At 47.3% G+C, this 12,360-nt stretch overlaps 1 protein-coding gene across 1 annotated transcript in view; it reads right to left on the bottom strand.

The window, feature by feature from the left end:
- LOC149975105 (zinc finger protein basonuclin-2-like) overlaps positions 1-12,360 on the bottom strand; it is a 238,891-nt gene that overhangs the window by 5,974 nt on the left and 220,557 nt on the right. Inside the window, 4 exon segments of the mRNA XM_090210301.1 lie at positions 4,745-5,016; positions 5,018-6,165; positions 6,168-6,572; positions 6,575-7,259. Coding sequence (XP_090066427.1) covers positions 4,745-5,016; positions 5,018-6,165; positions 6,168-6,572; positions 6,575-7,259 — 2,510 coding nt within the window.

Consider the following 12,360-nt stretch of genomic DNA (forward strand, 5'->3'; position numbering starts at 1 on the left):
TATAGAAATGTTACATTCTAAAGCTCAAATACAAGGGATGAAGAGAAGGCATACGGTTTGGTTTACTGAGATTAAATATCATTATTCTGTGATATAATTCATAGATTATTATAATTACATTTAATGCAATATAACCTGTATTTAATTAATCATACAGTTACTTATCAGATTATTTTAAATATTATTTGAATTTGTGCTAAAATATAATAATGATTGGTTTCATAATATCAGAAATAAAATGTTATTAGCTGTGGAATTTGTAACAATTTGTAGAGAATCTTATGAAAAATGTCATTTGAAACTACTCAAACTTTATGTAGCAGCAAACCAATGTCTGAGGCGTTGTGGTTTCCCAATCCTTCCTCCACAATAATATTATCAGAGGGGAAAAGTCCTTATGAAAACCACCAAATTATTTTCCCATGTTACAACTACAATTACACTGCAGCATGCATTATGTAGTTAAGGGATTACCCAGGGACACATCTGATTGGTGTTCGGCCAGAGCCCTGACTATAGCTTCAATAACCCACAATTCCTTTGGCCCCGCGATACCCCTCTGTTGTTACGCTTCTCTCCTTATTCCATAGGAGCGGCAGGCTCAGTAATACATCCCATATGCTACCAGGAATTTATGCGCCACACAAAAGATCCGTCCCGAATGTCACCCTATTTACCATATAGTGCACTACTCTTGACCAGGGTTCTGATCACAAGTAGTGCACTATATAGGGTATAGGTTGCCATTTGGGACACAGTCAAAGTATGGAAACAATAGTGTACTTAGGTGTAACTCACCCACATCTTGGTCTAAAACCGTCTTCCTTCTAAGATCCATATGTTCACAGCAGTGATTGTCCTCTCTTCCTGCTACACACCTATCTATTCATCAGTGCCTTATGTTAAAGCGCTTCTGGAATTTATGCGCTTGTGTTTCTGGTAATCGAGTCAAACTGTCACACGCACATCACTAGGGCAAGATTCCACAGTCACTGTGACACCGTGTCTGTGAGCGTGGGTTGAGGTTCATGCTTCACTATACGCCTGTGGAAGACATTTGGGTTCATCTTTGAGCCAAGATGGAAGACGAAACACAGTCTAATTTGACCTCGTTCCCTCACAGTTGCACCTCTCTATACTACAGCACCCACTGCCTCTTGGAAACCAAATCCTTTACTGTGAGTCAGAGGATCCTAACTAGTGCTGTTTTTCACTGATTGGTTTTTCCCACCACTGTCATCCCCTCCTCGTTTAGTGCCGGAGTTAAGTGTTTTTTTAAAGGCCATTACGGGGTCGCCGCGGCAGATGCTAATACAAGTGGGGAGCGCTAATGTCGGAGAGCGCCCAATAAAAAAGATGGACGGCTAAATTATATAGTTGGGAGACAAGCTGGGGCAGTGGTCGGGAAGGATGACGGGAGGGGGAGGGCTCTGATTCATAGTTCTACCTTGACTTCCACTAAATAAGGAAGTAGGCCGCTGAATTAGGCCTCCTCATTGGTCAGTTTGGCCATGTGTGTCCAGCTCCTGAGCAGGCATTGGTCGGCTTACTCGCCACTCATTCAGAAATGTGTGAAGTGAGTCGTTGGGATGCCTCGATACCATTGGCGTTTCTGTCATGGTAATTTAGTATCTAAACATTTGTGTAGATGTCTGTTCGCTGTGGGGAGGCTGTTATTTGGATCGTATCAAACCATAAGGTCAGGGCTATTTGTTTAATATCATATTTTATTTTAGTGCAATAAAGAGACTAATTAAAAATACTGTGTACATTACAATGAATGAGTGAGTCTCTGTAAGACTATATGCATCTGTAGGAACGCATCAGCTTTTGAGTTTGTGTGATTTTATACGTGCACAAGCATGTGTCTGTGTTTGTGTGTGTGGTTATGCGAGACAGCAGGCCTCTCGTGCCCCGGGCGCTCCCTGTCCCTAAAGCCTCGTCAAAGAGGGTAACGAACTAACGCATCATCCGCGGCTGCGTCAAACACACGCATCGGCACCGCAACGCATCCTTTAATAACACTTCCTGTCATCTCCCTGCTGTCGGCACCAGCTGCGTCAGGTGAGCGGCATGATTTCACCTTCTCTTCTCCTCCGCTAACTCTATTTTACCTGTCTCTTCTCCTCCATCCCCCCCTTTCCCCCTCTCTTTTCCGCTAACACTATAACCCATCTCTCTTTTTTCCCTCTCATCCACCTACTCCATCCCCTCTTCCCCTCCCTCTATCCCTGCCTCCATCCCTCTCTCCCTGAACAAGTGCCAGAGTCACCTGCTCTATTTACTTGGTGCTAATGAACAAACAGGAACAGAATGAACAGATGCCACTGAAACAAGGAACTTAATAAAGACCCCGGGTGGAGAGGGGAGGCGGGTGGAGAGGGGAGGCGGGTGGAGGGTTGCTGTTGAGACAAAACAACTGAGAAAAACTAGAGAAAAAACTCCTCAGAGAAGCAAATTAGATTAGGAGGGGGAGAAAACACACTCGTTCTTTATCTAAATAAAAAAGTGTCACTTGTCACCACGGCGTGCTCTAACACAACAAAACATGTTTTTATCTCTTTCTTCAGAGGAGCTGGTTGAGTGAGGCTTCCCCTCTTCTAGAGCTCTAGAATGTGGCATATGTCATTATACTGGGAGCAAAGGCATGCTCTGACTGTGTGTGTGTGTGGGGGGGGGGGGGGGCCTCTGGGGGGGGGGGGGGGGGGGGGGGCCTCTGCTAAAGCGATAAAGAGATGCATTTGTTACACTTGAAGTCATGTCTATTTTCGAGGGGCGTTGGGGAGGAGATGAATTTACATTTCCTTTCAAGGGCCCTTTTTCCACCGACACCCCACTGTGAAGACAGACTGGACCGTTCAGTCAAATGGACATGCTTGTTTACACGGTGGTCAGGGGAATAGACCTGGCAATGTCACACACAAGGCCTTTACTTCATTTTTTTATGATGCTAATAACAATGCTAATGAGTCACTATCGATGCTACCATGGGGTCGTTGTTGAGAGTTTAATTCCCTAAATTACCCTAATATCCGGACATATTTGATAGACTTCGACTGGCCTAAGAGTGGTTTTAAAATAGCCTAACGTCAAACATCCCCTCATACAAAAAAACAAAACAATTGTTAGCAATTCCTTGGAGAGCTAGATGCAAGTTGCTAGCCCAGGGCACTCTGATGTTGTGTAGCCTCAGCATGTGTTGTGTTCTGGCATCAACCTGCTGCTAGCTTTAGTGGGTGTGTGTATTCTGGGAGGGTGTGTGTGGATAGGGTGGATGTGCGAACAAGCCCAGGTAGGTAGAGCGTGGCTAGCCTCACCTCCTGGAGCAGGGCGCTAATACATGCAGTGGCTTGACAGACCGCTGTCTACGTTAATGTATGCTACCTCACCTGTCAGTAACGAGGTGAGTGAGGGGAGGTAAACAGGGGTATATCTCAGAGTGGAAGATTGTGTGTTCTGGCGATGACACCCTACTTCTCTGAACTTTGACATGACAGTCAACAGATGCCACTGTATACCTGTTACATTATAAAGTGTATCTCTGCTAATGGTGCGTTTCACTTAACATATGGTAGGTGACGCCTTAATAATTTCACTCCATCTAAGTAAGAAAAAAGACTTCACTGCAGTTGAGTAGCTCATCAAGAAAACTCATCTACTGTCCTAAACTTTCCACAATGACTGATATGATGAAATATCAAATAAAACGATACATGCACCATACATACATACATCCACAACATTGTCAATGTTTCTAATTACGTCATGTAATGTCAAAATGAAAGGACAAAACATATGTAATGAACCTACCTGTAATGAATGCCTGAATTGTTAGTATTTTTTATATATATATATATATATATATATATATATATATATACACAGTACACAGTACCTACTAATTCAAGGGTTTTATTTTTTACTATTATTCTACATTGTACAGCATTGTACTATGATATAACACATGGATTCATGTAGTAACCAACAAAGTGTTAAACAAATCCAAATATATTTGATGGGTTCACTTAGAAATGTCCTAAAATAACATCAAATTGATCAGAAATACAGTGTAGACATTATTAATGTTGTAAATGACTATTGCAGCTGGAAATTGCCGAATGTTACATATTTTTTATATATTTTTATGCAATATCTACATAGGCGTACAGAGGCACATTATCAGTAACCATCACTTCTGTGTTCCAATGTCATGTTGTGTTAGCTAATCCAAGTTTATCATTTTAAAAGGCTAATTGATCATTAGAAAACCCTTTTGCAGTTATGTTAGCGCAGCTGAAAACTGTTGTTCTAATTAAAGAAACAATACAACTGGCCTTCTTTAGACTAGTTGAGTATCTGGAGCATCAGCATTTGTGGGTTCGATTACAGGTTCAAAATGTCCAGAAACAGACATTCTTCTGAGAAATGAAGACTATTCCATGCGAGAAATTGACAAGAAACTGAAGATCTCGTACAACGCTGTGTACTACTCCCTTCACAGAACAGAGCTAACTGGCTCTAACCAGAATAGAAAGAGGAGTGGGAGGCCCCACTATTGTTTATCTCAAATTCTTGTTTTGTTACTTGAATTAATAACACCAGTTGTATCATAGTATTCATTCATATTCTACTGATATTTAAATAATTAGTCAGAAAAATTGAGGCAGTCAAATTAAGAACCAATTGTAAGCCAAGAAAAAGACACTGTTAGTGTGTATATGTGTGTGTGTTGTACGACACTCACCTGTCTCTGCTCCGTCGGGAGGGGAAGGCGGCGTTGCAGCCGGACACGGTGCACACGTGCATCTCTTTGAGGTGCACGTTCTTGTAGTGCAGTTTGACACTGTAGGAGCTCTTGAAGCTCTTCTTGCACACGTAGCAGATCTTGGGGTCATTGGAGTTGGGGCTGGTGCACAGTTCTCCCTCGGGGGAGTGCGAGGAGGGGAACTTGGGCGGGCTGGCGCCGTAGCTCATGGAGGAGATGAAGCTCTCGTGAAGGGCAGCCATGCTGGCGGCGGGCGGCTGCGGCAGCCGCCATGCCCCCGTTGTAGAGGCCGTACTGGCTCATGCAGAACATGTCGTAGGTGGGGTCGTTGAGCTCCTCCTTAATCTTGATGGCGGGCTGGTGGGGTGAGGGTGAGGTGCGGCTCTTGGGGTCTTCCATCTCCTTCCTCAGCTGCGCCTCCTCATCTCTGGCCTGCAGGTCCTCCTGGTCCTTTTCCAGGTTGTTGCCTCCTCCTACTCTGGAGCTCCTGGAGGAGTTGAGCCTCAGCCTCTGGTGCTGCTCCTCCACCTCCATCATCTCCTCGCGGTAGAACATCTTGGAGTCCGAAGTCTCAGAATCGTTCTCAAAGTCTCTCTCGTGGTCCTGGTCCTCGGAGGTGAAGCTGTCCATGCAGCGGAGCTCACCGCCTGGGCCTCCTCTCTCGCCCCTGCCGCCCTCGCCTCCGGGTCCCTCTCCCCGGCAGTCGTCCTGGTCGTGCCTCATCAGGTGTCCCCTCATCAGGCCTGGGCTCATCTCATCCTGGGAGGGGGACTGGTGCCCGCTGCCGCCGCTGTGGTGGCCGTTGTTGTTCCCTCCTCTGCTGTTGTTGTTGTTGTTGTTGCGGTTTCCATTGATGTTGTTGTGGTGGAGGTGGGAGGAGGGGTGGTGGTGGTGGTGGTGGTGGTGGTGGTGACAGCTGTCGTCATCATCGTCGTCTTTGTCCTCATCGTACTCGTCCGCCACGTCAATCACCTCCTTCTCGATCTTCACCGGCATGCTGGACTTACGGGGCTTCTTCTTGGGTGTGGGGTCCGTGTTGGTGGCAGCAGCTGAATCCTGCTGGGGGATACTGGGGGTGGGCAGCCTGTGGTGGGACATTAGCCCACCTTCAGAAGACATATTGTGGGCGTTGTGGGAGGCTGCGGCTGCAGCGGCAGCCAGGAGCTGATGCTGCTGGTCCATCAGAGAGGTGGTGTTGGTGGTGGAGGGCAGGATGGGGCTGGTGGGCAGTGACACTGGAGGACTGACCAGGTGCTGTGGGGACAGCAGCGTACGGTAGAAAGGGGGCACCGGCTGGATGGGCTGCACCGACTTCAGGGAGGGGAAGACCAGTGGGCTCTGCAGGGGTGACTGGAGCAAGGGGTCCAGGGGCGGGGTGGAGAAAGCCAGAGGCGGCCGTCCGGACTGGTGAGGGTGAAGCCGCTCTTGGCGCTGGAGATGACGGGCGTGCCGGGGCCCGACCCACGGATGAGGTCCTTGTCGCGGTTGTTCCTCAGCATGGGCATGTGCAGGCGTGGGTTGGGATTGGCGCTGTGGCGGTTGCGGCTGCGCAGCGAGCTGAACACCATGTTGCAGCCCTCGATGGTGCAGCGGTGCTTGATCTTGAGGTGTACGGCATTGTAGTGGATCTTCAGCGTACCTTTGTCGTAGAAGGTCTTGCCGCACGAGTTGCAGCACACACGGCCCTTGCGTGAGGTGGCTCCCATGCGGCGCATGCGGTGCATCTTGGAGGAGAAGGATGAGTGGGTAATGCTCTTGGACTGCTCGCTCTTCACAAAGTGGTGGTGGGCCTGGTGGTCGTTGAGGAGTTGGACCTAGGCCGTGGGGTCCCGGGTTGCCCCTGGCCTTGCTGCTGCTGGCCTTGCTGCTGCTGTTCTGTCTGCTGCTGGGACGGCTGGTTGGAAGGAGTGGGCGAGATAGGTGATGCTCGGTTGTTGGGCTCCTGTTTGGGCTCGATGGTGTTGTTCATGCCCCCCAGGGCTCCGATGCGGCTGGGGCTCTGACCGCTGCTGCGGAAAGGGCTGAGGGATACTTCGGACTCGCTGCTCTCCACCGGCTCGCCCTGGTTGGGTAGGCTGGCCTCACGATCCCGGTCGTGGAGGACCCGGAGGCCCGACTGCTCCAGCGCCAGGCCATTGGGGGGCAGGCCCAGCATGGGGGCCGACACAGGGTTGATGTACTGGAACGGCAGCAGGAAGGCGAGACTGTTAGGGATGTTCTCAAAGTGGTGGATGCTGGACGGGCTGCTGGTCTCCATGTGGTTGAGGAGGCCTGGGCTTCGGCCGCGTCCCGTGCTGTTGCTCTCGATGAACGTCCGGATGCCTGAGTCGGTCTTGGAGGAGGGCACGGTGACCGCCTGACCCTCCTTCTCCTGGATGGCCATCAGCTCTACGATGGACTTGGTCTCTCCGAAACGAAGGAACTGCTGCAGGGTGATGATCTCCTCTTCCCGAGACATAATGGACCAGCGGTCCAGCACCTTGCCCGCAGCATCCTAGAGGCCCAATGGAAAGACGAGAGAGAATAGACAAAACACACAAAAGTTATTGATTGTGCATAATCACTGTGGTCGGTCTGAGGTCGAGAGGGAGCAGGGTGGAAGGGGGTAGGGAAGGGGTGTTGTTATCGGCTCATGAAATTCAGAGGCCCCTGAAGCGACAAGTAAAGATTGATAATAGAGCTCTGATAATAACCCTCCTCCTCTTCCCTGTCCCCCTTTCCCTTCCCCCTTTCTCTCCTTCCTTCTTTACCTTTCATCAGCTATGCATACACAGTCATTAGGCACACAGGGAGAGGAACAGGAAGAGTTTAATAAAGTCTAAAAGCAAACAAATGGAGACCGCTGGGGCCGGTGGGGCTGGTGGGCTATTAGTGGGTACCTGTGAATTCTAACCATTTCTGGGGACGTTGATCTATTCGCTGTGAGACTGTTTAACAAAAACAGCCCGTGAAAGATGTGAACTCTCGCTGAGAGTCCCTCAGAACAGCGCACGGCACGCAGCTCCGCTATGTTTACTGCCGCGATGACAGCCGGGGAGAGAAAAGGCTGTTAAAAGAAAGAATGGATTAATTAGCGCGAGCCACTAATCGTACCTTGCTACTTGGCAGCCATTTTTCATAGTTTCCTCTTATCTCTGAGGGAATCTAATGAACAAAGTAAAATGGAGTTAGGAATATCAGTCTATGAGGGGTTAAGTCGACTTTGACATTAAAATAAGAACATCCATGTTCATTTAAGTGCGTCTTTGGAGGTGACACCGATCTGGCATCACTTTCATTAAGAACAGACCTGGGATCAGTTTTTATGTTAATGAGGTTTACGGGATGCATATCTCCCATCAGATGCAATACTAATGAAGCAGCCATACTTTATCAGTGTGACCGTGTCAAGAGGAAAACGCATGTGCTTGCATTTACACTGCCTATGGAGAGAAGGAACGGGAAATGTAATGAAGTAAATGTTGACAGGACATATTTTACATCGGCCTTGGTGTTTCCCAACCCTGTGCTTGTGGAGCCCTGTGGAAGCGTGGGAAACAAAGTTTCCATCCTGGGAGAAAAGAATGACTCCGATGGGAGAGCTCTAAGCATTATTCCAAGAGGAGCACTTTCCTTGGCGGCCGTCTCTTTTGGAGATGGTGCTATTAACCACAGAAAAATAAAACGCCTCGAGTTTTGAACAAACATGCGCGTCAATTGCCAAACGTCGAGACATGGCAATGGATTCTGGGAAAGGAATCTTGGCAAGACCTGAACCTGAACTGAAGGAGTTTGCGGTCGGGCTCAGAGCTTTGATACACAGAATACTGACCCAGTTTTGTTGTCTCAGACTCTGAACCCACTGGTGCTCTGACTGTGTACTGGGAGGGTGGAACCCAGCAAATCACTAACAGAGATTGGCACATCCTGTCAATTAAACAACTTATTTGATTGACAGACTTTAACAGGTGTTAGTATGAGATTCAACATTAGTGCTAATCAATTATCTAGACATTTTATTTTAAATTTAAGTCCCATATTGCTTGTTCACACGGGAAGAAAACGGGGCTGTGTGCACTACAGAGCTGCTACTTTGTGAATGGTGTCAGTGTGTGTGCATATATGTATGTAATAATGTATGCATGAGTGTGTGTGTGTGTGTGTGTGTGTGTGTGTGTGTTTATTATATGAGTGGTGGGGATAAACACTACAGTTTACTCTGCATGGTCCTGTGGGACCTCTGCAGCCCAGTCAAGTGTGACTTCAAGGGAACGACAGTGCAACCACAACAATTAGAAGCAACGCTAGGGTACTGTTCCCCGTTCACACCCCGCTCCTTCTCTCCTGCCTGGCAGAATCTATCAGAGATACAACAGTCTAAGAGGGTGTAAAAATACATCACAAAGGGCCTTAAAAGGAAAAACACAAGATAAATGTTTAACAAGACAGAGGGAGAGAATGGGAAAAGGAAGTGTGTGTGTGTTCATGTGTGTGTGTGTGTGTTAGAGGGGGGGTAGATAGAGAGTGGTTGCACATCATGCCCTTAGACATAGAAGCCAAATGAATCCTTGGGAGACGAAACATCAATAGTAACTGGGGTTATTTGTTGTTAAATATACATTATAAAAACATTTTACACTTTCATTCTGTGTGTGTGAGTTTTTCGCTTGGAGGTATATGACTTTAAATTGTAGCCTGGGCACTATTATTTCATAGCTGCACGGCCGTTGGGGCATGTGGATTTCCATCGGATTCCATTGAAAAAAGTGAAGTATAATTAGGCAGAAACATAAGAAATGGAGAGAATTGCTCAGATATAGTCACTTTGAAATGTACAACGGGAGTCGTAGAATAAGGGTCACATACGTTAATAAACTGACAAGTACATAACAGGCACGTACGCACAAGGGACACAAACTCACCAAGTGATTGGTGCAAAATGGAATAGCTATGACACATTCCAATATACGTGGTACTATTTTGGATCTGTTTACTGTTACAAAGTGACACTAATGAAATACAATACAGCAAATTTTATCAGAGGTAGGTTATGGATTAGAAGATGCCCAATAAAAAGGTAGGCCTACACTGCGCAGATCAATGAACAATAAATGTTCCTCACTTACCCTAACCACTGAGGAGAGAGTCAGACATTGCTGTTTCAAAGGTCACGCCACCACTTGGCAGTCCAAGTCCCCTTAAAAACCCATCACACGCAATTTATCCTTGTGCTTTTCAGAACACTGTCACCGGACACAGACAAGTATGGCTTATGTTCTTATCATATTCTTCCCTCCCATCCCTTCATCCCTGCTTGTTGTTCAATCACGATACAGGTCAGTACTACGGCGAGAGAGAGGGCCCATACTGCAGTGGGGGCTAGGAAAACACACACAGCCCAGCCTCCGTCCACTGTTCTGCTCTGCTCCAGATGCTCCTGGAGCACAGTCAACAGGGGCTTAGGCCACGGAAGGGGAGAGACACTGATGGAGAGAAAGACAGACAGACAGGGAGAGATAGATGGAGAGAGAGAGGGGGGATAGAAACACAGACAGGAAGAGAGAGAGGGTGAGGGAGAAACTCCAGCTTGCATTTACTGAACCCCACACCAACCAGAGTGAGTGAACAATATGAGGGGATTAGCTTGACTACAGTTCCTGGTCCAGGGGGAAACCTCATGTGCTTTTTATCTCAGAAACTCCTCATTATTATTCTGCCATTTTATAACCCCTCTCTGTTTACGTTGTGTAATAGTAGATGTTTAACGTGTTTTATGGTAACACTATCAAAGTACAGACCACAAGAGCTGGGCAACCAACAATTCTAAATAAATATTAACAGATAATAAAACATAACATATTCGACAATGAACAAGAACAGGTTTCATTGCATATTTCAGTCAAAGCAATGCTATCATGACTGGGCTTCATGTCTTTTATATACAAAATCAACTCTTTAGCACTTTTCTGTAAATAAACTTAAACTGTGAGACTCGATCCACGTTCAAACACAAAGATATGCAATGATAAACCCACTTGTAAATCAAACGGCGCTTGTTAATTGAATGCTAACTTCCTAGAAGATGAGAAATGACGTCTAACACCACAATAGCTAGTGTGTGTGTGTGTGTGTGTGTGTGTGTGTGTGTGTGTGTGTGTGTGTGTGTGTGTGTGTGTGTGTGTGTGTGTGTGTATATATACACACTGTGTACATATCATATCTCAAATTCCGAGACAGCTGATGTACATATTTGCACACAAACACACAGTCCCTGTAGTGTTAACCACCTCTTGCAGCCCACTCTGCATTAGCGCATTAGTCTAGCGCCGCCGCAGCGTGAGTAACAAATGTGCCATTAGAAGCACTTTTTACAAGGAGGCACTCATCTCCCAATTAGCCTAATGTTGGCCCTCTCGTTCCCATGTATTTTCCAGCACTGCCCCCTCCACCCCTCCATCCAACCCCAAGTAATACCTCATTAATCCCTCCCCCTCGCCCCGTTCCTCCTCCCTCCAGAGGTATGACAGATCACCCTGTCACTACACATCCCAGAGTCCTTTTAAACAATGCGGATAAACCTCAGTTTGTGAGGTTAATGACAATGAAACAATAATTACAGCAGAGACGCGGCGGTAGGATACTTAATCTAGTGGACGGCCCTCTACCCCCTCTACGTTATTACTTTATCCACCGTGTCCGTGTCACTCGGAATTCATCCGCCCGACGACGGCTGTGTTTATTTATCTTGCAACCGGTTGGCTCGCTAGCGGCGTTCCCAGGTAATGTTTGCTAGTAGCGGAGGTGGCCGGGTGTTGTCGGGGGCGCCCGGCCCAGCAACCTGCCATGTTAAATGATGGCTGACAGGAGAAGATGAAGATGGTCTTGTTATGGGGCCGGGGCAACGCTGTCAGATTAAAACAAAACAGCCAATTATACAATTAGCTGTAGCGCTATTATTAACAGGCTGCGCTGAGTGAGAGAGAAGCTGGGAGGTTTTACATAGAGGACTAGAAGGAAAACATACACATACATCACTAATCATCACCTATCATAACCAATGACCCAGTCTATTTGGCAGGGAATGGAGAGAGATCCTGCACTCCTCACGCAAGGCAAACAAAGCTAATATCAACCATTAATATCTATGGGCTGTTAGCTGTACAGTCGACAGTCGTGTTCTGGGGTTTGTGGAATAGGGGATCTGTCCCAGATAGAACTAAAGATGTCATAATGGGGGTTATCAGTCTTTCTAGGCTTTATGATAATGTCATTCAATAGACATACATTATATCCCAGGAAGTGCATCTTGGCCCTAATAGATGTAGGCTACAATGCGTAGGCTGGCTATGCTTGAGGCGGATTCACCAAGGGCAGAGCGATGCGACCAGCCACCACACGGCTGTATGTATTACCCTATCGCCGCGAAGGAGACTACTGGCTGGCCGTGGCGTTGGAGTTGAACCCTGGGAACCACATCGATCCACCAATCGGCTTGGCGTACCCCCAGAAGACACCAGGGAATCCCCTATTGATCCCCCTCGGCCGCTCTCTCATCCCCAACGTGAAAAAGAAAACGGCCTCTATCCCACACTCGCCACTTCAAGGGAGGTTAAGCA

The sequence above is a fragment of the Oncorhynchus mykiss genome, chromosome 19 (genome assembly GCF_057628025.1).
Source record: "Oncorhynchus mykiss isolate SJ-2025 chromosome 19, ASM5762802v1, whole genome shotgun sequence".
Lineage (NCBI taxonomy): Eukaryota > Metazoa > Chordata > Actinopteri > Salmoniformes > Salmonidae > Oncorhynchus > Oncorhynchus mykiss.